The following is a 22630-nucleotide window of genomic DNA, read 5'->3' as shown; positions in this document are numbered from 1 at the left end:
CCTGATGCTTTAAGCTTCCGAAGAAGCTCCCTCAAATAAACCCTCGATATAGGGCGATCGGGGTACCTCTCATTAAACAGTCGTTCCGCTGCATGGAAATTGTTTCTACATTCACCAATTATTAAGATAGCTGCTACTTTGTCGGCTAAAGTACGTACCATTTTGCCTATGTAAACACTTAAACGTCTCGTTAAACAATAGCTTAGGTAAATTTTCAAGGTATAAACACTTTTGACAAGTAGATAATTCAAACACGTCAACCTTTTTGACAATGAACCAGAGACGCACTTTAAAATCTTTATTAATTAAATGCCAAACAATAATTTTCGTATTTCTTCAATTTATCAATCAAAATCAGCCGAAACCCAAACAAAATTGGTATGACTGAATAGGTATTTTCAATACCTTTCAAACGAGCTGTCACTTGCCATTCACTTAAAATTTTTGGTCACAGTGGCCTTGTGACGTCATTTATGACTATTGCGTCACCTGTTATGACCAGTTAAGAAGCCTACATCCGTTTATTTCCACCTTCCAAATTTCATTATTATAAGTATACCCGTTCCAAAGATACGAGGGGGGGAAGGGACTTTTGACTAGCACTGTATGTATTGTTCATCATGAAATTCTCTAGGAAACAATCCCTTTTTTTGTAAAAGTCATCGATTTAAAATCATTTCGTGTTATAGATATAATAATAATGTCATTTTTTCAAGATTGAAAACAACTACAATACAAGTACAAATTATATAAATAAATAACTGATAATCGAAAAGTAACTCTATACTTGTGGTAATACAAGGATAAAAATACATAAAATAAAAAAATAGATATAAACAATCTCCAAGTGATCCATTTCAAGAGGAAAATTAAAATCAGTTTGATCTTCCTCTTGAAGATGATCACTTGGTCATTGAAAACACGTGTCGAGGTGTTAAAAATAACGGATTGGTGTTGGGATAGAACCATAGTAATATTCATTACTACACCAAAGGTTCCAAACAGTACATCACAAATAAACAATCTAACAAAAGTCTAAATAATTTTCATTTTTGTTTAAACATACATACACTTTACACATTTGCTTACACACCTCGACATCCTATACACATAATCAGACGCACACATTCAATACACAGATATATACATAGTACAATAACTTGAACAAATCAGATTTCAAAAAATTATTGATTTTTTCATTCCGTAACACTAGTAAAAGCACAGTTTGCTGCCGGACATTTTTTTACTGTTTCTAGGTAATTTGGGTCTGCTGAATCCAAAAATGCCACCAGATTTGCTCCATCAGATCGTTTTCAGAAAACAGACAACAGATCACATTTCTAACATATAGGGCAATTTAACGCAGCACTACCTACATATATATAGTGCTGCTACCCATCAAATAAACGAAACACGAATAAAAAGTAAGTTATTTATTGTACAACAATATACTTACAAAAATAAAAAGTAAGATATTTATTGTACAACAATATACTTACAAAAATCATTATCTGCCAAAAAACTTAACTTTTCATGTAACCTAACCCGCATCGCAGCACAAATCTGTTATTTGGCGTCACCTAAAAACTTCCTACATATGATTTTCTTGCAAAGGCTTTAAAAGGACGGTCCCTTTGAAGACTCCAGCAGTAATCCGTCATCATGTGAGTGTCCCATCTTCCTTGATACCTCTCTTCCATCGTTTTGATATCTTGGTGGAAGCGTTCCCCTTGTTCCTCACTAAGGTCACCAAGATTTTCTGGAAAACGGTCTAAGTGGCTGTGGAGGTAATGAATGTTGATACTCATATGACAGCCGTGTTTGTTAAAATTGTTGAACATTTCTTCCACTAAATCCCGGTAATTTTTCGATTTATTGATTCCAAGAAAATTTTCCACAACTTTCACAAAAGAGCACAATACATTACTCTCAATTTCAGTCATCGATTCTGTAAAATGCGAATCTTTTTATAAGTTGTCGTGTTTGAGGCTCATCAAATATTCCGGCTTTCAATTTTTTTTTACTAAGTGCAGGGAATTTACTGGGCAAGTATTCAAAACAAGGACGATTCTGGTCTAGGGCCTTTAAAAATTGTGTCATTAGCCCTAGTTTAATATATAACGGAGGTAATATTATTTTCTCTCGGTCGACCAATGCTTCGTTAACTGCGTTAGCTTCTCCTTGAACTAAAGCATCTCTGGATCGCCATTTTCTTCTACTCCAGTGTCCTTAGCGCTGCTATCCGAAAGACACAGGAAACAAAGATATTTTGTATAATAATAATAGCTTTATTGTCCAACAGTTACCCATTTACAGGACAATATAAAATTTTATTCACAATACTTAACTATAAACCAAAAATGAAATGAACAAAAAAGAAAAACTAATTCTAATTACCTACTTCAAGTACATGTTAGCAATTCTAATAATGTTATGAAGGTTAGTGAAGAATAAATCACCATGGGCACAAATGCTATTGAAATTTGTGCACATAACATGTATTGGGGAATTGAGCATAATGTTAGTTCTTGCTCTGAGAGGTCTGAAATGGATTGAGATCGTGAAGCTGGCCGTGGTACATTGAAGTTAATTTGTTCAAGAATTTTAAGGCAGTCAACTCTCTCATTCACTATCTTGAATAAAAATATGAGCGACGCACATTTTCTGCGATGCTCTAAACTAAAAAGTTCCAAACGTTTATATATGACATCATTACTGATACCTCTCTTAAGAACCATCTATTCTGAAAATTAGAAATTTACAAAACTTTCTTTGATTAATTTTTGTGAAAAAAAGGTTTCTACTTCTACATTTTTCTTCAAAAATTGTGGGAATCTTCCAAAGAAAGGAAAGAAGCAATTAATTTAAAAAAATGTCTTTACGAAGATGTTCATATTATCATTTTCTGGTATAAAGATAGAAGTAGAAAGCCAAAACGTTTCTTTCACAAAAAATAATCTCTCCTGAAAATATACCCCTTTCAATTTAAATACAATTTATATTTTCAGAAAAAGTTAATGAACTTATTTCATTGTCAAATATGTACTAATGGATTGTGCAGTTTTAAGAAGATTTGGATTTTTAAATAAATAATAGTAATCCATCAAAATCTACTGGAGAAACCCTAAATTTCAGTCGATGTTTGCCCTGTATCAGGATAAAAGAAGAACATTCATTTAATCTTCCCTCTATCCTTTATTAGCTCCCTTTATATTTTTTGAAAAGGGTGCTCATGTTAAACCAGGTAAAATATTCCGGCGGTATCTTTGGGTCATTGGGAATTGTTTAAAATTTAAGGTGATGCTTTCAACACCAATCATTAGTTTACTTGCTATCTCCCCTGCACACCAATAAACAAAGTAAATTACATCAGATGAGACTTCCTTTTCTGTCATTAACTCTTCTACTTGGTAATGTAGTTTGTAGATTAACATTTTACGCCAGCCGAATTAGCTCAAAAAGGGGCCAGCAACGCAAACATTTTTACTGGAAATTTGATTTTGTACAACTTTGTTAATCACAATTTTTCTCGAAGAATTGAAAATAAACGTGATAAAACAACGATAAAATTTTACCCCCTCATTTTCTCGGGTATATTTATACCCGAAAAAATAGAAAAATGTCGATCCGACGAAAAAATTTATAGAGACCAAAATTGTAGGAAATTCGATTACATACATTGTTTATCACAATTTTTCTCGTAAAAATAAATTCACCCCATCTTTTCGGAAATAAATTGAAAAATATTGATCCCCGAAAAAATTGATGATATCCAAAATTGTAGGAAATTGAATTTCAAACAACTTTTGGTAAAACTATTTTTCGTGTAAAATTGAAATGAAATGAGTTATTCAATGTACAAAAATCAATCCTTAAATTGAAGATGGCGGATAACGCAACGGGTATGGTACTACGGGACTTAAATTTAGACTGCCAATGACCCCCCGCAAAAAATTTTGAAATAAAATTGGCAGTAGAAATGCTTGCGTTTGCAAAACCTAATTCGACTCGGTTATTCAACAAATTTTTTGTTTACACTCAAAAATGAACAGCATTTATCAAGGTAGAAATATGTGGACTTTATCGAGCAACCTATGACTGTGTGATAAGAGTGGTATTAATATGACCAATGCGGTAACATTTAGTACTTTTGTTTTGTTTTTCTGACTAACTGATGAATGAATGTTGAGGTGATTTCATTTTCGACACTAATGAAGAAATTAATCTACAGCTGGTTTTGTTTATCGTTCCTAATGATTTCGGTAGGATGCTCAGTTTTGATAAATTGCTAGTTTTTTTTTTTCGTGCTGACCTATTATATAATTTTGAATGAATTATTATAGTTTAGGAAGAATGGTATATATGTTTGGACGTTGTTAGCAGTGGACTAAAAAAAGCTCCGGGACACAACTTTTCTTCCTTCTTTTTTCATGCTTAGTATAGATCCACTGTTTCTTACTTGGTAGTAGGTCTTTAATGAAATCCTCATTTTGTTTACATATATGGACACAAAGTGTCTTGTAGGTAGGCACAATTTAAAAATACGACAAATTATTGACCAATTGGACTTCTCAGTGGTTTATATTAATTACACAGTTAATTTTTCTTGGTAAAGTTTTCAGTTTACTTTTTATAACACTTCAACAGATTTTTGTTGATTTGGTTTAATTTTCCAGATTGTGGAAGGTTAAAAAACCCAGAAAAAACAACAAAATTGAAATTTTGAAGAAAATAAACAGCATCAATGTATAGAGTAGAAAATTCTCTATCGAACAGTATACTCGGAACTCATTCGATAGTAATTAATAAACTTGACACTATCCCCCAGGAGCTTGGTATGTGCACTTTCCTGCAAGAATCGGATTGATCCAGTATTTTTTGTTTTTTTTTTGCCTCCGTTTCTTTACATAGTAAGGATTATCTAATAGTAATATTAATTTGTACACATCCATTTCAATAGCCCGTAGCTGGGGACATTCAACTGGTAACTGAAGGCCGAGAGTCGGCTCCAATGGTCGGTCTTTCGGTCTATTGCTGACAGTCTATTATTTGGCCGTATAACAGCCAAATGATTGTTCGGCCGAATGCGGTTCCAATGGACGAAATAAACTTTGTTGACACGATATAATCTTGAATAGTATTACGAACAAAACCAACTTATTCAAATTTTTTGGTATACACATATTAATTCCAGTCCATGACACCCGAATTGATGATTATAAACTTTCAATGGCATTGGATATTTGCTGCTCAATGTTGTGTGTCTGCTCACTTTTATCCGATTTTGGAATGTCTACGTCGTTCTTATTGAACCATTCAACATCGTGGTCCTCTAAATCTTGAATAATGCACATCAGTTCATTAGCACGACAAGCAGCCACTCTTATAGGCCTAACTTTGACATCAGTGTGCGTGCTTACTTTTTTATGGATCTTCTCGATGTGACAATTTAGTGACTTGTCGGAAGCATGATAAATACCATACGTTTTGCATGTTTGACTTGATAGCTTCAACTTTACCGTCGGACGAAAATAATCATGTGGCATTTGCAGAAAATCTTTGAGTGAAGCATTTAAGCGTAGAGCTAAATTTACTGGAAGATTGAGAAATTGCCCTCCATCATTCAAAACCAAGTCATCAACTGTTTGTTTTACTTTTATTGGTGGTGGAAAAAACCTGTTGTCTAGAAATCTAAATAGGCTACTTCTTCGACATCATTCTATGTTTCTACATTTTACAATTTGAAGCAAGTATTGGCTTTCACGCACAAGTTCTGTAGACCATTTACTGTCTGGGAAATCAGGAAGATCTTTGCCCGGCACAACTTGATAGCCATCAATTTCCATTGAGCTCCATACTTCAGCTAACACATTTCCTGCAAACTCGAAATTTGATGTTTCTAGATGTTCATTAATCGTAACGCCACGTTTATCCAAATGAGACCCAAAATGATCATGAGGCAATATCAAACCAGCCAGTTCACGACTAAGAGGAGCCATTCTGAGCTCTACTCTGTTATACGCACTTCTGCTATGAGCATTGGTAGCTTAAAACAATGCATCGAGATCATGTCGTTTTCAAACATTGACAATGTTTGGGTTGCCATATGTATAAAAAAGTAAATAACTACTGCTGACGTAATCACCATCTAGACACCCGCCCCCCATGTCATCAAAAATAAGCAAAGCAAAGACCCCCTATAGTGCTTACGTAAACTACTGATCTTTTCTGAATGTTTTATTTGAAAAATACTTCGAATTGCCAATGAAATAATTATGTAGTCATCAATAATTTGACCACAACAAACAACAAAACATACTCCGTATTTATTCAAATATTACCGCAATTTTTCATATCCATTCTGTTCATTACATTCTACGATCAATATCAAAGTTGAAATGACTGACGCAAGTGGAAAATCCTGACTGATAAATTGTTATTTGAACAATGTTTCTTGGACGATTGAGGTTGTAACCGTCGATTGTTGAAATATTTTGATTTATGCATCATACATTTATTTATTTGGCTTGCTATTAGTTTTTTAAAATTATCATTTATTTGTCGAACGAATCTAGATAAGGATTTAAAATAAATACAAAACACCCGAAAACATTCTGAAAAATCGAAAATAGGAAACATAATTTTCAGACACTCTTCTGGCTAAGTGAAATAAGATTTTTTTTATATTACTGAACATTCAGTAAGGTAGTTAACTTTTGAAAACGAGGCGTTTGTATCGTATCAAAGAATGGAGAAAGGAAGTCTTTCAATCCAAACCCAACCGCAAAAATACGTCTCCACGGCTGTATAAAAATACAGCGGATACAGGTTGACAGTCTACATGTGAATATCGTATGACCATCTAGGGGGAAATCTGCCTCGGATTCCTTTAATGCAAACTACCTACACTTCGCGCACAGTCGAAAGTATTCTCTATTCAAAACTCAAAAAAAATGAATGCTTGCAAAAATGTGTGTTGGAAAAACTAATATATTTTTTCTGACTTTTAAATTGTTACATTAGCCCAGTCGAATTATGATTCGACAAGTTAAATTGCCTACCATTTTGGTCCCTTTCAGTTTTTTCGTAGGACCCGTTATTTTTTCATTTATACCTGAGAAAATGTAAGGATGAACCTTGAGTATTTTATTATCGCATTTATTATTGATGTTGTTTTCGTATTATTATTTTTTTTGTTGATTGCCTTAAATTTGATGTATCGATATAGTAATTTCAAAAATACGACTTTAATCTCAAAATTACAACTTTTAACTCGAGATTAAAGTCGTGATTTTGAATATTTCGAGATCAAAAAGGAAATTTTCGAGTTTAAAGTCGTAATTTAGAAATTACGAGATTAAAATCAATATGTCAATTTTCAAGTCGCAATTTCGAGTTTCAAGTTGTAATTTCGAATTTAAAGTCATAACTTCGAGTTTAAAGTCGAAATTTCGAGATTAAAATCGAAATATCCGACTCCAAGTTCCGACTTTAAATTCAAAATTACGACTTGAAACTCGAAATTGCGACTTTAACACTGAAATTTCGATTTCAATCTCGTGATTTCAAAATTACCACTTTTATCTCGTAATTTCGAAATTACGACTTTAAACTCCAAATTTCGACTTTATTGTTGAAATTTCAACTGTTAATTCGAAATCACGAGATAATAAAGTCGTGATTTTGAAATTACGAGATTAAAATGAAAATTTCCAGTTTGAAGTCGTAATTTCTAAATCACGAGATTGAAGTCATAATTTTTAAATTACGAGATTAAAATCGAAATTTCAATTTTAAAGTCGCAATTTAGAGTTTCAATTCATAATTTCGACTTTAAACTGGAAGTTACGACTTTAAATTCGAAATTACGAGTTGAAACTCGAAATTGCGACTTTAAAATTGAAATTTCGATTTCAATATCACGACTTCAATCTCGTAATTTCGACTTTAAACTCCAAATTTCGACTTTAAACTCCAAATTTCGACTTTAATGTTGAAATTTCAAAACTTAATTCAAAATTATGATATCAAAGTCGTAACTTTGAAATTATGAGATTAAAATAAAAATTTCGATTTCAAAGTCGTAATTTCGAAATTTCCAGATTAAATAATGATAATAAGCTTTATTGTCCAAGTTACCCATTTATAGGACAGTATAAAATTATATTCACAATGCTAAAATAACAAAGAGAAGTGAATGAAGGAAAAAACAATTCTTATTACCTAAATTAAGTACATGTTTGTAACTCTATTGAGATTATGTTGGTTTGTGGAGAATACGAGTATATAACAATAGGAAAAAATACTATTAAAATTCATACACATGACCATATATTGAAGAATTGAGCATTACATTCTTGCTCTGAGAGGTCTTAAAATGGACTGAGATCGTGAAACAGGCCGTGTATGTTAAAGTTAATTTGTTCCAAAATTTTAGGACAGTCCACTCTCATTTCTGTGATGTTCTAAACTGAAAAGTTAATATATTTCATCATTATTAATACCTCTATCAGGGTAAGAACCATCTATTCAGAAAATTTCGAGATTGAAGTCGAAATTTCGAGTTTAAAGTCGTAATTTAGAGTTTAAAGTCGTAGTTATCAAAAAACGAACAATAAAAATATGTGGCCTTTCTGCACTTCCATATTAAACTTGTTTTTTATTTATTTCCTTTTATACACAATATACAATACAATAAGTATTGTAGAATAATGATTAGTTTCACTATTTTCATTTGGATTATAACTAAATTCTCGAAGGTCTCCTACTGACTATTTTACTTCAACCATGTGTGTCGTAAAGTATTCCGCTGTTATGATTGGTTTTGTAAACATACCCATTCATTTTTCTCTGATTTTTATGACGTCTAGAAAAGCAAACATATGCGATAACAGCACTCCATACTTGAAATAATTCTCGGCAGCACGTGTTTTACCACACACGGTTTTTTGCTATTTTAATAGGTTTAAAAATAATTGCAGTCTGAATAGCCTTTACCTACCTAACCCAGTTTTTTTTTTATGAAACAATCAATTTATGCTGGTGGTATTCTATTCTTGTCTATCGTGAAACCACATAGGAGTTTAGTCAATTTAAAAACTGTCTTGAAACGCCGTTTCACTTTTTATTGGAACAATTGATGGATGAATTTTTTGAATAAATTAAAAACGTTTGTTTGTTTGTTTGTTTGGTTGACAAAATGTTTCATGATGAATTTCACTAGTTCGGACTTCCATTGTCTACTATATAAAATTATTTGAAATCCCTGAAACAACTAAAACTGGACTGATTCCTCCGAGAGATGACTATTTATAGGTCGTTCGAGTACTTTCACTGATCCCCGCTTTCCATTTTCCGCTTCACTGGTTCCGTGGGAGATGACCGTTTTGGCGGGAGTCATCACCCGAAGTCGATTGTAGATACTAACAATCGAAACGTCGTGAACTAACGTGACTTGGAATCTCTCCACTTTTTATTTTTATTTTCTTTTTTCATTTCTTTATTTTTATTTATTCAATTGTTCTATTTTTACTTGTATTTTATTTCACTATTATTTCATTTCAGGTTTATTGTGGTTAATATAATTGTTATTTTCAGCTATTTATTTTCAATTCTTCTTTTTTAGTTGTTTCAGGGATTTCAAATCATTTTATATAGTAGACAATAGAAGTCCGAACTAGTGAAATAAAAAACGATTGTTCACAAAATTTGTTCAATTTTAAATGACACTTGATTTTATATACATGAATTAATTTGTTTGATGAAAAGTTCTGAGCAGTTATGATATAGATTCATTGTTTGAAAGTAAATTTTTGTCATACATACCTTTTTTTCTCAACTATCAACATATCTACTACAATTTCTGCGAAACATGAATAAAACTATTTGTTGATAATTATAGTCACATGAATTGAAACGATAGTTTATATTTTTAATTCGGCGCTGGCGTCGATCGGATTCTTGCAGAAGCTGAACTTTTAGATCTGGCAATAGGCCTTTTCCTCACAAAACGAGCGCAAGCGTAGCTGCCATATTGAAATGGCGGTAATTCAAAACATTTGTACTGTTTTAATCAACAATGGCTGGGCAAGGAATATTATCTCTACAAACGAATAACTTATTGGAAAAAAATATTTATGGTGCTTCACTTGTTTATAATTCAGTTGAGGCTCATAATTGTGAACAATTAAAAAGGTGGTTAAAATGTCATGGGCGTCCGCAAAAAGAAAAAAAAAGAAGAGCTGATTGAGAGGTTAGTATGTGTTGGTTTTGAATGATTTGCATCGTGTATCACTTTTACATACTCCATAACAACACCGTTTTGTTCCTTTTCGTACAGATAACATAATTATAATGGAGTATAAAAATTTTTTCTGATAATTTTGACTTACTACTTTTTTTTCACTTTTTTTAAATTCATATTTTAATTTTTAAAACACGAGTTGCGGTCTCTTTTACATGGTTGTTTACAAAAAACAGTACGAAAAAGATGGCTGATACTGATGCATGTGCACAAAAAAATTTTGTGATAAAAAGAGCTATTTGTCTAATGATCGTACCACAATATTCCGTCCGACCGCAGCGCCTAATAAAAATTATCGACAATCAATTTAATTCATGTATCAGCTAAAGGCAACAGTCAAAACAATTCATTTTCACAAAATACTAATAGAAAGTAAAACGACGTGGCACGCCGTTTTGGTCTCTGGTATTTTGGTTTGTAAGCTAATAGAGTGTTTTAAGATCAATGAAAAAAGGAATGTTTGAATACATTTTATTCATATACATATATATTTGATTATGAAAATAAAATATATTGAATCCATATAAAAATAATTAAAGACAATGAGGTACTAGTAGAGTAAAATATATTTTGAATCAATTAGGTAAGTAAATATGTACATGTACATCCACAAAGCTCAACAATAAATATAAAATAATATATAAATTTTCCAGTTGTTAAAAATAGAAAGTAAGGTAGAGAAAATTATTATTTTAATAATCATCACAATTTATAAAAATAAAATTGATGGAAATTGTTAACTATCAAATATTTTCATTGTTCAACATGAATATCTTTTAAGTACTGGACAAATTTTTTTGACATAAATTAGTGATAGTTTTGCCATTATTGCTTCTTTGTGCAATAAAAATTGTTTAATAACATTTCCTCAAAATGGAAATTGACTATTTCAACAATAAAAAATTGATGCAATAATGCCAAGTATCTTCAAGTTTAATGAAAAAGGTGTCGAATATGAAGCTGTAGCAGATTTGGATAAAATTTTTAGGGAAGTTTAAAATACTTCAAAACCGAGAAAATTAAAATTTTAGGGCGGAAACATTTCAAATGTTATTTTTCAGAAAAGTTTATTTTAGGGTTCAGACACAGGCGTAGCATAAGGCTTAAATTTTTCTCTAAAAAATGACGACAATTACCTTGAGAATCGTATAATAAATCTGTAAAATGTAAGCAGTGTTGCCAGATTTCAAAATAAATCTGAGATGTACATTACATCCGTCAACCATACATTTTTTAAATTGTATATAACTTCAATTGAATAATAATGAAATATAATATTTCCAATGGATCACATATTTGAGAGTATGTACAGCTTGTCAAATCTAGGAAGAGACGTGAGAATTGCTGCTGTCTCTCTCTTTAGCTAGTACCGTATTAGTGAAAGAGAGAGAACAGACATTCTCAAGTCTCTTCCTATATTTGACAAGCTGTATCTCCCTGTTGAGGTATATTCAACGACTATGCCTTTAAATGTGACACACCTGAATTTTTTGGACCACAATGTAATATAACAGAATGTTCAGTAAAAAAAGTTGTTTGGCAATCTTCAGGAGATGAAGTAGAATTTCTAACTCTAAACCTAGCCTCTATTTATATCTAACAGGGTACACTTTCACTATTAGATGCATCAATAATTACGGGTAGAAATTCACAGGGAATTTTCTCGCGAAAGTTCCCGCTAATTTTTAACAGTTCGATTCATATTATGGTAAATAATGGGCTGTTTGGAATTAGTCACTGTTCATATTTTTCATGCCACACTTATTTCCAGACTTTTAAAAGCATTCAAAAATAGTTGCCATTAATTCTATGGCCATTTTCTAAGGTATGTTGAGAAAAACTAGATTTTTTGGTCTCCAAAATCGGATATGTGCTGCGTGTTTAGATTCGTTCTACCTTTTGCTATAGGTCCATATTTGGTTATTGACACATTTTCAAAAAACACACTTTAATGTGAGATTTACACTTGAAAGTTTACGAAACCTCGACATGTGTTTTCGTTTTAAGATAACATCTTCCGGTGTCACAATACTGTTTGTAAAATTGTGTGTCGTGCTTTTATAGTAATTTGAATCATTATGAATATTACTACCTGCCAAATTTCTACATGATTAATTCATTACCTAAACTATTTACCAATCTAAGAACAACTCATATGACTCGAGAATAAAGAATATACTTTTTAACTGAGCTATCAATTTTACCTACTTTAAGGATCTGTCCTAATCACCAATTTCCCCCCTGCGAACTGAATTCAATAAAAGGGAACGATTTAAATCAATTTGATAATCGAGCAGAAATCCCGATTTACTACTATTGATTTCTAAACATTCCAAACGCCATACTCATGCCCCTCTGTCGAAAGATGATTCGCAAATGTTGAATTGGTTTTTCCATTCAAAAAACTACTACGCTTTTCAATTCTTTTGGAAAATTTTCTTTCAGTTTGTCCGATATCAAATTTTGGATAAGAACCATAAGTCAACTTGTATACTCCCGATATATCCGACACTGAAGTTTTATCTTTATTGTTTGTGATGAATTTACTGAAATTATTATTTGTTCTGTAGGCTACGTCCAATTCTTTGTTTTTTAAAAAAAACGAGCAAAATAAGTTAGAGTTACATAATGTTTAGTATCATTCTTTGAAACTGGATAGACCTGGTTCAGAGCTTGTTTGTGTAATTTTTTAGAAAAAATTGAGTCAGTAATATCCACTTTGTAACCATTGCTGACAACAATATGTTTTATGAAATAGTCTGTGAATCATACTATAGAATGCTGCTACTTTATGTTGATATGGATGTTCTTAAGACAGTTTATTGTGAGATATTCACTAAACAGTTTACAAAAACCCAACACTTGTTTCCCTATACAATAGCTTCTTCGGGCCATAGCTTCACGTGTAAAAACTCACACTAGAAACCTACTCCCAAGTATCACTAATTTTTCATGAACTGCTGGAAGCTAGCTTTGCGATTTTTCGAAAGATATATCCAGTTTTTAGAATACGCAGTACTGTTTCATTTCATTGAAAACATGCATACTTTCGTTCTCAAATAACAACGTAGGTACAACCCAAAAATAGAATAAATTAATTTAAATAATAAAAAAATCTAATATTTCATCCAAGCAAAAAAAATTGTTTTAAGGTGTTTCCTGAAGCTTCCCTGAAAATTTCAGCATCATCATCTACACCTCTGCCTGGTATTGTTTAATGGGAAATAGATATTCATCATAGAAAAAAAACAAAACAAGCAACTCTCTCCTCAACGCACGTTTCACCAAGTAATTTGGTGTACCTAGGTAGTGAACTAGATTAGTTCAAGAGGAGATGAGATAGATTACTTCATCTCCTGATGACCCAACGTGTTTGGGAAATGCGCATCGAGAAACGTGTTACAGTTCTGGTGTTTGTGAACAGTGCTTGTTCGGGACTTAATCTAAGAAATACTGAAGTAATTCAAATGATTTACTTCTCCTCAATGTGAAGCTCTAGAATCTATCTAAAATTGGAATTCAAATCATGAAGTATAATCTTGGAATGACATAATATGTAAAAGTTAGAATTCAATTAAAACTTGTGTCAATTGCAGGTTTTTCAGTATTAATTCAAAACCAAGTGTACTTTACCTTCACAATTATTTTCAATGTTATCACCCGTCAAGCCCAAAATTTCACTATAAGTATTAATTAATAAACGTCCATAAAAGAAATCGATACCGGATTTCTTTATATATAAATATACTCTTTCTAAAAAGTCTATCACATAGAAGGAGGTACACGAAAAAAATCAACGCAATCACGCTATCTCAACATCTGCCTAAAATCGTCCAGCTTATACACACTATTCGACAATCTACCGAATGCATTTAACAACGAAACGATTTCGTTCCTGTGCAGCTGAAATTCTTTTTTGTTGTGAGAGTCGAGCGACACGTGATACTCGAACTTATCGAATTTACCGCTGAACAGAATTTTGAGGGCCGTGCCCAATCCCTGCGTCTGCAATTTACCCCAAAGACGACATTTGTCGCAACCGACACAATCCATAATCCTGGTTATGTTTCGGAAGTGCTGTTTGAACTCGTACTTGAGTTTCTCTGCCTGCTGCCTGTTTCTGAACATGGTGGTCTCGTCGAAATGATCCGGAAATGACTTGATCACTTTGAGTAAGTCTTTCATAGCCATTTGAGTGTCCCAGTCTTCGGAGTCATTACCTTAAAATAAAAATTTTCTTTGCTCAATTATCTGATCTTTTTGATGATACATAATGAATGACTACACATACACACTTTTTTCAACAAGTCGTTTCTAATCTTTCTCTTGAAATAAGTGACAAAACAATAAATAAGAATGATTTCAAGAATTGACTACAACTGATTTGTCGATTTTTCCAAGGCCAACGAAAACTATCAGAGTCTTAAGGTCAGCTGAGGACCCCAGAGAGCATTTAGCAATAACAAGAAAAGAAAGATTGTTACCCGTCTTTTTTCTGTAAGTGAAAGGCTCTGATCGCATAACTAGATCTACACCAAAGGAGTATCCCACATGAAAGATGACAGTGAAAAAGTGAATGATACGAAATGAGAAATGTTTTATGGCTCAATGCTTTTTTCAACTGGCGAAGTAGAAAAAACTGTGTCGAGAGTTTTCTCAGAGATGGTCAATATGTGATTCCCATCGAAGGGACTCATCTATTATACCTAATAATTTAACTTGAGCTTTGATTGTTACCCTGGTATTAGAAGATATAGTTATCTTCTGAGTTTTTTCCGTTTAGTTTCAGTTTGTTGGATGTAAACCAGTATTCTGCTTTGTATTCGGTTTCTTTGGCATTTACAAGTAAATTTGAGATATCAGAATTTGATTGTAACATTGTGGTGTCGTCGGCAAAGCAGATTACCGTACTGGGTAAAAGGTAATAGAATAAATCATTTATATAGATTACAAAAAGGGATGGACCCAAGATGGATCCCTGAGGTATTCCATTATTCATAGACCTTTCATCTGATGAGTTACCATTTATGTATTCTGCCTGCCTTCTAGATGAGAGATAAGACTATAAGAATTTTAAAGCTGATCCTCTGATACTATAAAATTAAAGTTTCCCTATTAGTAAATGATGGTTTACGCAGTCAAAAGCTTTGCTCAGATCCCACAATGTACCGTATGGTCTCCATTTTCTACGTTTCTAATCACCTGTTGGATGACTTCAAGCACTGCCTCGGTGGTGGATCTATTTCTGATGAATCCAAATTGATGTTCATGTAGAATATTGTGTTTATTCAGTAATAGCATTAGTCTCCCTTTGTTGTTACAAACAAACAAAACAACATACATACATATACATACATACATATATATATATATATATATATATATATATATATATATATATATATATATATATATATATATATATATATATATATGAAAACGTGATGAAATAAAGGAGGCATTCACATTACCTCAATCGAAGATACAGTATCAATCAATCAAACATTCATTGAATCAGTTTTCCTTCACAATCACATTAGACAAAAAAAATATATCATCATAAAATACTGGCTGATTCAACAGATCAAACAAACATAAAAAACGTCAATATAAGACATAAAACATACATTAAAAAAGTTAATAATCTACAATTAAATTAGGATTCAAGGAGAAAGTCATCCACAGAGTAGTATGCTTTTTGCAATAGAACAATCTTGAGTCGCCTTTTAAAGACATTGATATTTAAGGATTTAATCTCCTTACTAAGCTTATTATATAGCTTAACCCCACAGCACATGGGGTGATTCTTTGATACTGTCAATCTACTATACGGTTGATGTAGTTTCTAGGAAAACTAAAGTGTTATCATTTAAATGGGACATCGACAAAATACAACTAGATAATGATACACTTATGAAATCTGATAATTACAGATTCCTAGGTGTTGTATTGGACCATAATTTAAAGTTTGATGAGCATATTATGGCAATGGCAGAGAAATTGTCATCTGGGTGTTATGCTATCAGAGTTATTAGAAATGACATCGGTTATCTTATTGCTAGAAAAGCCTACTTTGCTCTCCTGGAATCTCACATCAGATATGGGATAGCATTTTGGGGAGCCTGCTCACAAGCGTTGTTCTCAATGATCTTTAAGCTACAAAAGAGAGCAATGAGATACTTATGCCATGTTAATCACCAAACTTCATGTAAACCCTTATTTACATCTCAGAGGATACTCACGTTAAAATCAATTTTCGTGCTAGAATCAACTAGTTTAGTTCATAAGCATAAACTACATTTATTAAAATCTGACACTGCACGTAATACTAGGGCAAATGGCCAATATATACCTTTATCAGTCCCCAGAACCACCCAATACCAAAATTCAATTGTTTACAATGGTACGAAAATGTTCAACCATCTACCGAAGCAAATTAAAAATATTCATAGCACTCCGAAATTCAGAAGGGCTGTAAAAAAATTTTTAATAACAAGACCGTTTCATGATTTGAGGGAATTTTTTGAACAAAATTTTGAATAGCTGTGACAGCAGTACAAAATATGTCGTATCTATGTCTCTCACTAAATAGTTTTAAAGGTAGGTGTGTATGTATGACTATATATGTATGTACATATTAACTGTATTAAGAAATCAAACATTTTATAAAATTATTATATGTGTGTACATGGGTCTATGTATGTGTATATGTGTGTATATGTATATGTCTGTGTGTGTATATATATGTGTATGTGTGTATATATATGTATATATATATATATATATATATATATATATATATATATATATATATATATATATATATATATGTATATGTATATATATTATTTTAATGTTTTTATCATCTGACAATTCTTTCCTGTTTTGTATTTATAACCAATTAATATAGAATAAATTAGGGAAAACTGTTTTTATTTCTATTCTACTGTATTGTTGCGAAAATATTTTATAGAAACATGAGTGTATATATACATTAAGTACATCCACTTTTAACATCCGACAATCCATATTGGTTTGCATAATTTTAATTTCATTTAATTATCACGACTTCCTGCTCATTTTAAGCAGTTAGGATTTATGTACTATTATATTTAGGAGCTTTGTCAATAAGAATTCTATTCTTCAGATAATAAAGCATGCTTTGATTTGATTTGATATATATTCGGTGTTCACTTGAAGATGCACCAACCAGAATTCTGATTACCTTTTCTGAATAACAAAAACTTCATCAGCTTTAGCTGATAAGCTCCACTGTTCAAGACCATGGGAAATTACTGACTGAATTAAACTGTGGTATAAAAGCTTGAGAAAATCAAGAGACACTGTTTGTTTTAACCGACGAACTAAATATATATGTTTACTGAGCTTCAGTTTGACACTATCAACAAGGAACTTCCAGGTAAGTTCATTAACAATATCAACACCTAACAATTTAGTACAATAAACTTGATGTAAAGTTTCATTATTTAATCTAACCAAATAGCTTTTATCAATTGTTTTATTTTTAGTAACAAAGTTGAGCATTTGAGATTTAGCAGAATTTAGCAGCAGGCCATTTATAGAACACCACTAAGAAATTTGATCAGTTGCTTCATTAGCTTTGAGAATTACTTTGAGCATAGTCCCCACATATACTAAGATGTTAGTAATACTCGTGAGAACTGATAAAACTCAAAATAACTATCCAATAGTAAATGGAGAGGCAATAGAAACTGAAAAACACAGGGACAATTACAAATGAAAAAAAGAGGCAATGAACATTAATATAATCTGGCAACCTGTTATTGATTGTACAAGAGAAACTAAGTCAAGCCCACCAATAATAATATTGTATAAGACAACATATTACTGAACATAACGTTTAAGTAAAGCTCAATGGCTAATAGAAAGCTGTGTTTTTTAATAGCTCCAAACATCCTCAATTGATACTGCTAAATATTATTAATGGATGGCTGGTAGATGAATGTGTAAAATTATATTCGTTACATAAATACTAAATACGGATCAACACTATGAGTTTGAATAGACAATACAGATTATGCAGAGTTAATCACTCAGGTGGTATTACATTTGAAAAATGTACTATATATGACTAACAAAAAATATTTTTCTCCCTAGGATAAAACTCTTCAATGACTTGTTTGCAATCAACAAGTGTTCATAAAAATCCCAATCTCTTATCTAGTTTGTTTACTTAAACAAGTCATAAAATTGGGACAGTTCCCACTGGTGATACCAAAGGGTTTTCTAATCTTCTAATAGAAAAGATAATGAAAATTATCAACAGAATAAATGATTGAGATAACCCGTAATCTTTTTTCCACCAAATATAATTTTTCAATGATAATTGGTAACCATATCCGAAAACATTATCTTCAAAACAATTTCATTACTGAAGATCAGATAACGAAATATTTGCACTGTCAAAAGTAACCGAAAATTCAAACTGTTGCCTAAAACAATACAACAAACAGCATGGACAATATTTGTTTTCGAATCTAAAAATAATATTCCACATTACTTACCAGTATAATATTCCTCACTCTCCAAATAAGGCGCCACCTTAGCAAGTGCTCTCAGCTCAACTAGATACACAAAATACAAGTTTCTCAACCAGTTGGGACCCTCTCCGTTGGTCATTTCAGGCGAAAATCTCTTCTGGAACTCCACCAGATTCGGCCCCCATTTTCCTTTAGGGTCAGCGAGACTCAAACCTTCTGACAGCAAATAGTTTGCACACAAGTGCGTATTGATGCTGGCATGTAACCCTGATACGACCCTATAGAAAACCCTTTGTTCAAGACAGAGTTCGTTCAGCTTGCCACTCTGTATGTAGGAGTTGAAATCAAATGATCGCTTCGGTCGGAAACAGTTTTCGAGGTAGATGCTTTTCCATATTCGTTGAGCTGACACGCCTGCATATCTGTAAGCAAAACTTCACAACAATTAATTTTTACTTCCTACTATTAATAGTAGAAACTATCATATTTTTTCAGAAAGTTATTATATTACAAAATTTTTTAACTATCATGGTGAAGTTTTGCTATCACAGTAGCTTTTTCATAGTGAATAATATATTGAAAACTAATTCTGGTCAGTATGTTATTCACCACAAAGAAGCTACTGTGATAGCGAAAAAGTCGTGATATTTTTGTGTGAAGATCAAATCGTAAGGTGTAGTTTATGAAATTACTATGGATCTTCATCAAGTAACGGGTGAGTCAATCAGAAAACTAATATAGTTGTATCCTAATTTCTGAAGATGATAATGATCCTAAGAAAACTGATGCAGGTGAAAATGCCATCTTGGTTTCTCTTGAAGATATTTCTAATGATTCCTTATTAAATTTTTTATTATTAATACATCAACTATATCTCCATTATTCCAACAAATATAGCAAATATAATCAATGCCTCTAAATAAGAGAACAATCATAATATTGTTGAAAGTTTCTTATTTGAATAGTTGCATATGCGGTAGCATAAAAAATTTCAAGTTTTTCAGCATTTTTTTTAGAGTTACTTGACAACTACACTAAGTGATCTTATTTTCAGCATTTTTCGTGAATGAATATTTCAATTATGAAGTTTTATCTACTTTATTTAGGAGCATCTTTTGAATTTCATAAACTACATCTCACGATTTGATCCCCACAAACTTTGTGGAGATCAAATCGTATGGTGTAGTTTATATTACTATGAATCTTCATCAAGTAACGGTCAAATAAATCAGAAAAAAAGCATCTTTTGAACTTCATAAGAAACATAAAACAATCTTCAGTGAAGTTACTAGCACTATATGTATTACCATGTTTGATGAACTAAAATTTGAAAATTAAAACTACTCATGATAATAATTTTGAAAAATCCGACTAAGAACTTTTTAGAGATGCGTTTCCCTACACAGTCAATTCGTTAGTTGAACTGGTTGAACACTTTTGAAACAGTTAATAAATTGGTTCATGGCCCACAGTTCCAATAAATGAGGTATTTATAATAACTTCTTTCTTGTAATTACCAGTTATTTTATATAAGTTCATAGAAATATTCATTAAATTGTTTATTAAGCAAAAAAAACAGCCATTACACTTCTGACTTTCAGTTGAAATACAAATATTTTACATAATAAATAATTAAAGTAAATGACACCTTTAACAGGGCACTGAACTGTCCAGTGAGTAATTCTGTTTTGAATGTGTATCATAAAAAATGGAAATTTTCTGGGTAATTTTTTGTAAAAATGTATTTGTCCTTTCATTATGGAATGGACATTATCATCAACTAAAAGTTTACTAATCTCAAGACATTGAATGGATTATAAGATATTCAATAAGATGTGTCACCAGTGAAAAATATACGGACAGATCTACAAAATTGTCTAATGTGTTGCAATTACAGTTGAATAATGAATGAATAAACGTACCCGGTATATCTCTCCGGATTCAGTAACAAATCGACATATTCAGCCTCCTCGTCGTTCTCATCTATAGCGCAAAAGTTATCGAGGGCATCATCGTATGCATCCCAGAGTTGCATATCTTTTTGAGTTTTTTCAGAAAGCGTCTTATTTAAATAATCTAACTCATTGTGATGTGAAGTGCAGTCTTCGTTCTGTTGTTCAGAATATTTGTCACTGGGTGTGGTTTCTATGTGATCCTTCGGAAACCCATTATTTTTTTCAGTTTCTTTCATTCCTATAGGGATTTCATCTGCAGAGCACGCCTCCACATGACAGAAGCGCATTGCGCATTTGCTGTCGTCTGACCAAAACGGACATGGTCTTTTCAGGTTTACCTACAAAAAGGCAATAAAAGTATGTGTATTTCTTGATATCTGAAGTATTTCAAATAGATGTAGATATATGAAAAAAAAAATTAATCTGAAGAAACAATTTCAACTGCCATCTTCATGACATATTCATTTTGAAAATTCAATATCATCTCTAATTTTGTCCGTAGAAGAATGTTTTTTGAAATATAACATTTTCCAAACATATTCAATTCTCCAAACCAATTATTAGATTCAAAATAAATTCCATGACACTCTCCTGAAACTCAAAATTAAGGCTTTGTTTTATCATTCTCTGCATAGGATAAAAATCTTTTAAAAACACTTGTTTAGAATTATGGTTACAGCTCATCAAATATTCATTTACATCTAAAACAAGCTACAAATGAAGAAAATTTAGGATTTTTAGCTCTCTTTTTTGAATATTGGTGACTTTCTTGAGCCATAAGTACACGTAAAATTTTATCAATTTCGTGGCAGTAAGTTTCCCTGAACAAAACTCCAATGTGTTTATAGTATAAGCCCTTAATATTATCCACACAAATAAATATTTCATCGGCAAATAAATTGTCAATATTAGTTTTTAATCAATTTTCATGACAATATTAATGACAACGTAAACCTGCCAATTCACTGACTAACCATATGAATGTACAATATCTTCCCAAGTTTTTGGTGAAATTGCAATTGTTTACACAAAGGCAAATAGTAATTAAAAGGAGATAAGCATCACTAATTATCAATTTTACCTTGTAAAATCTAAAATAGTCCTTCAGCAACAAGCTTTTGAGCCTTGGATATATTTTCACGTTATTGAAGTAGTCAACCGTATCGATGTTGCAGGTACATTCATCAATTTTTCCGGATAATTGACAAAAGCAATCATCCTGTTTGTCTACCTTGAAGTAGGCCAAGCACTGGTTGATCACCAACACACTAATAAACACGTTCAAAATACTTCGGTGGATCATCATTGGATTTGATTATGATCATCGCGACAGAGAAATTTAGGAAATTGTGGCAAATTAACCGGTTTTAACTCATATTTATACTATTTCATTAACAAACAGTAAATGTACACGTGTGATCAGCTGTAGAACTGTCAGAATTTCACAGTTAGGTTAGAGTTGGAATTTCTATTGGTGTGAAATTAACTGGAACGCGGCGTTGCCGTCTTCAGAATAATATCGGAGGCCTACCAACATTTTGATATTTGTTTGTAGGTTTCGATTTGTAGGTAAGTTGTAAGTCACCGTAGATTTGACATCGCTGAATCGGTCCGTATGCAGGGTTGCCAGTATGTTACAATTGTAATAAATTTATTACTTTTCGTTGGTTACATTATATTTTTGCTAAAAACATTTCCAAGAAGTTATTTGGGAAGGTACATGCAATACTTACAATAATGATTTCAAATCTGAGGTGAAACGGGTTTTAAACTCGAATATGGAGGACAATTTTGAGAGTTACAGATATTTTTGAACAGTTTGAAAAGCAATCTTCCAAGTTTACAATTAT

At 31.9% G+C, this 22630-nt stretch overlaps 2 protein-coding genes across 3 annotated transcripts in view; one reads left to right on the top strand and one right to left on the bottom strand.

Moving 5' to 3' along the window:
* Positions 1-22630, top strand: part of Swip-1 (EF-hand domain-containing protein D2 homolog Swip-1) — a 68125-nt gene that overhangs the window by 38429 nt on the left and 7066 nt on the right. The window lies entirely within an intron of this gene.
* LOC111509751 (endoplasmic reticulum oxidoreductin-1-like protein) lies at positions 10761-22233 on the bottom strand. Of its 2 annotated transcripts, none has more exons than XM_023165559.2 (4): positions 21862-22233; positions 20748-21118; positions 18850-19259; positions 10761-14523 (listed from the first exon to the last, which is right to left on the bottom strand). In XM_023165559.2, exons 1-4 carry the CDS (start codon positions 22084-22086, stop codon positions 14111-14113), a joined length of 1419 nt encoding a protein of 472 aa, XP_023021327.1. In that variant the 5' UTR covers positions 22087-22233; the 3' UTR covers positions 10761-14110. The 2 variants fall into 2 exon arrangements, with proteins under 2 accessions (XP_023021327.1, XP_023021328.1); XM_023165560.2 differs by having other exon boundaries at positions 18850-19247.

Source organism: Leptinotarsa decemlineata, unplaced genomic scaffold (genome assembly GCF_025532065.1).
Source record: "Leptinotarsa decemlineata unplaced genomic scaffold, Ldec_3_MD MMD2_tig00001393_RagTag_RagTag, whole genome shotgun sequence".
NCBI lineage: Eukaryota > Metazoa > Arthropoda > Insecta > Coleoptera > Chrysomelidae > Leptinotarsa > Leptinotarsa decemlineata.
The sequence above is the reverse complement of the archived record's forward strand: the minus strand, read 5'-3'. Positions and strand labels throughout refer to the sequence as shown.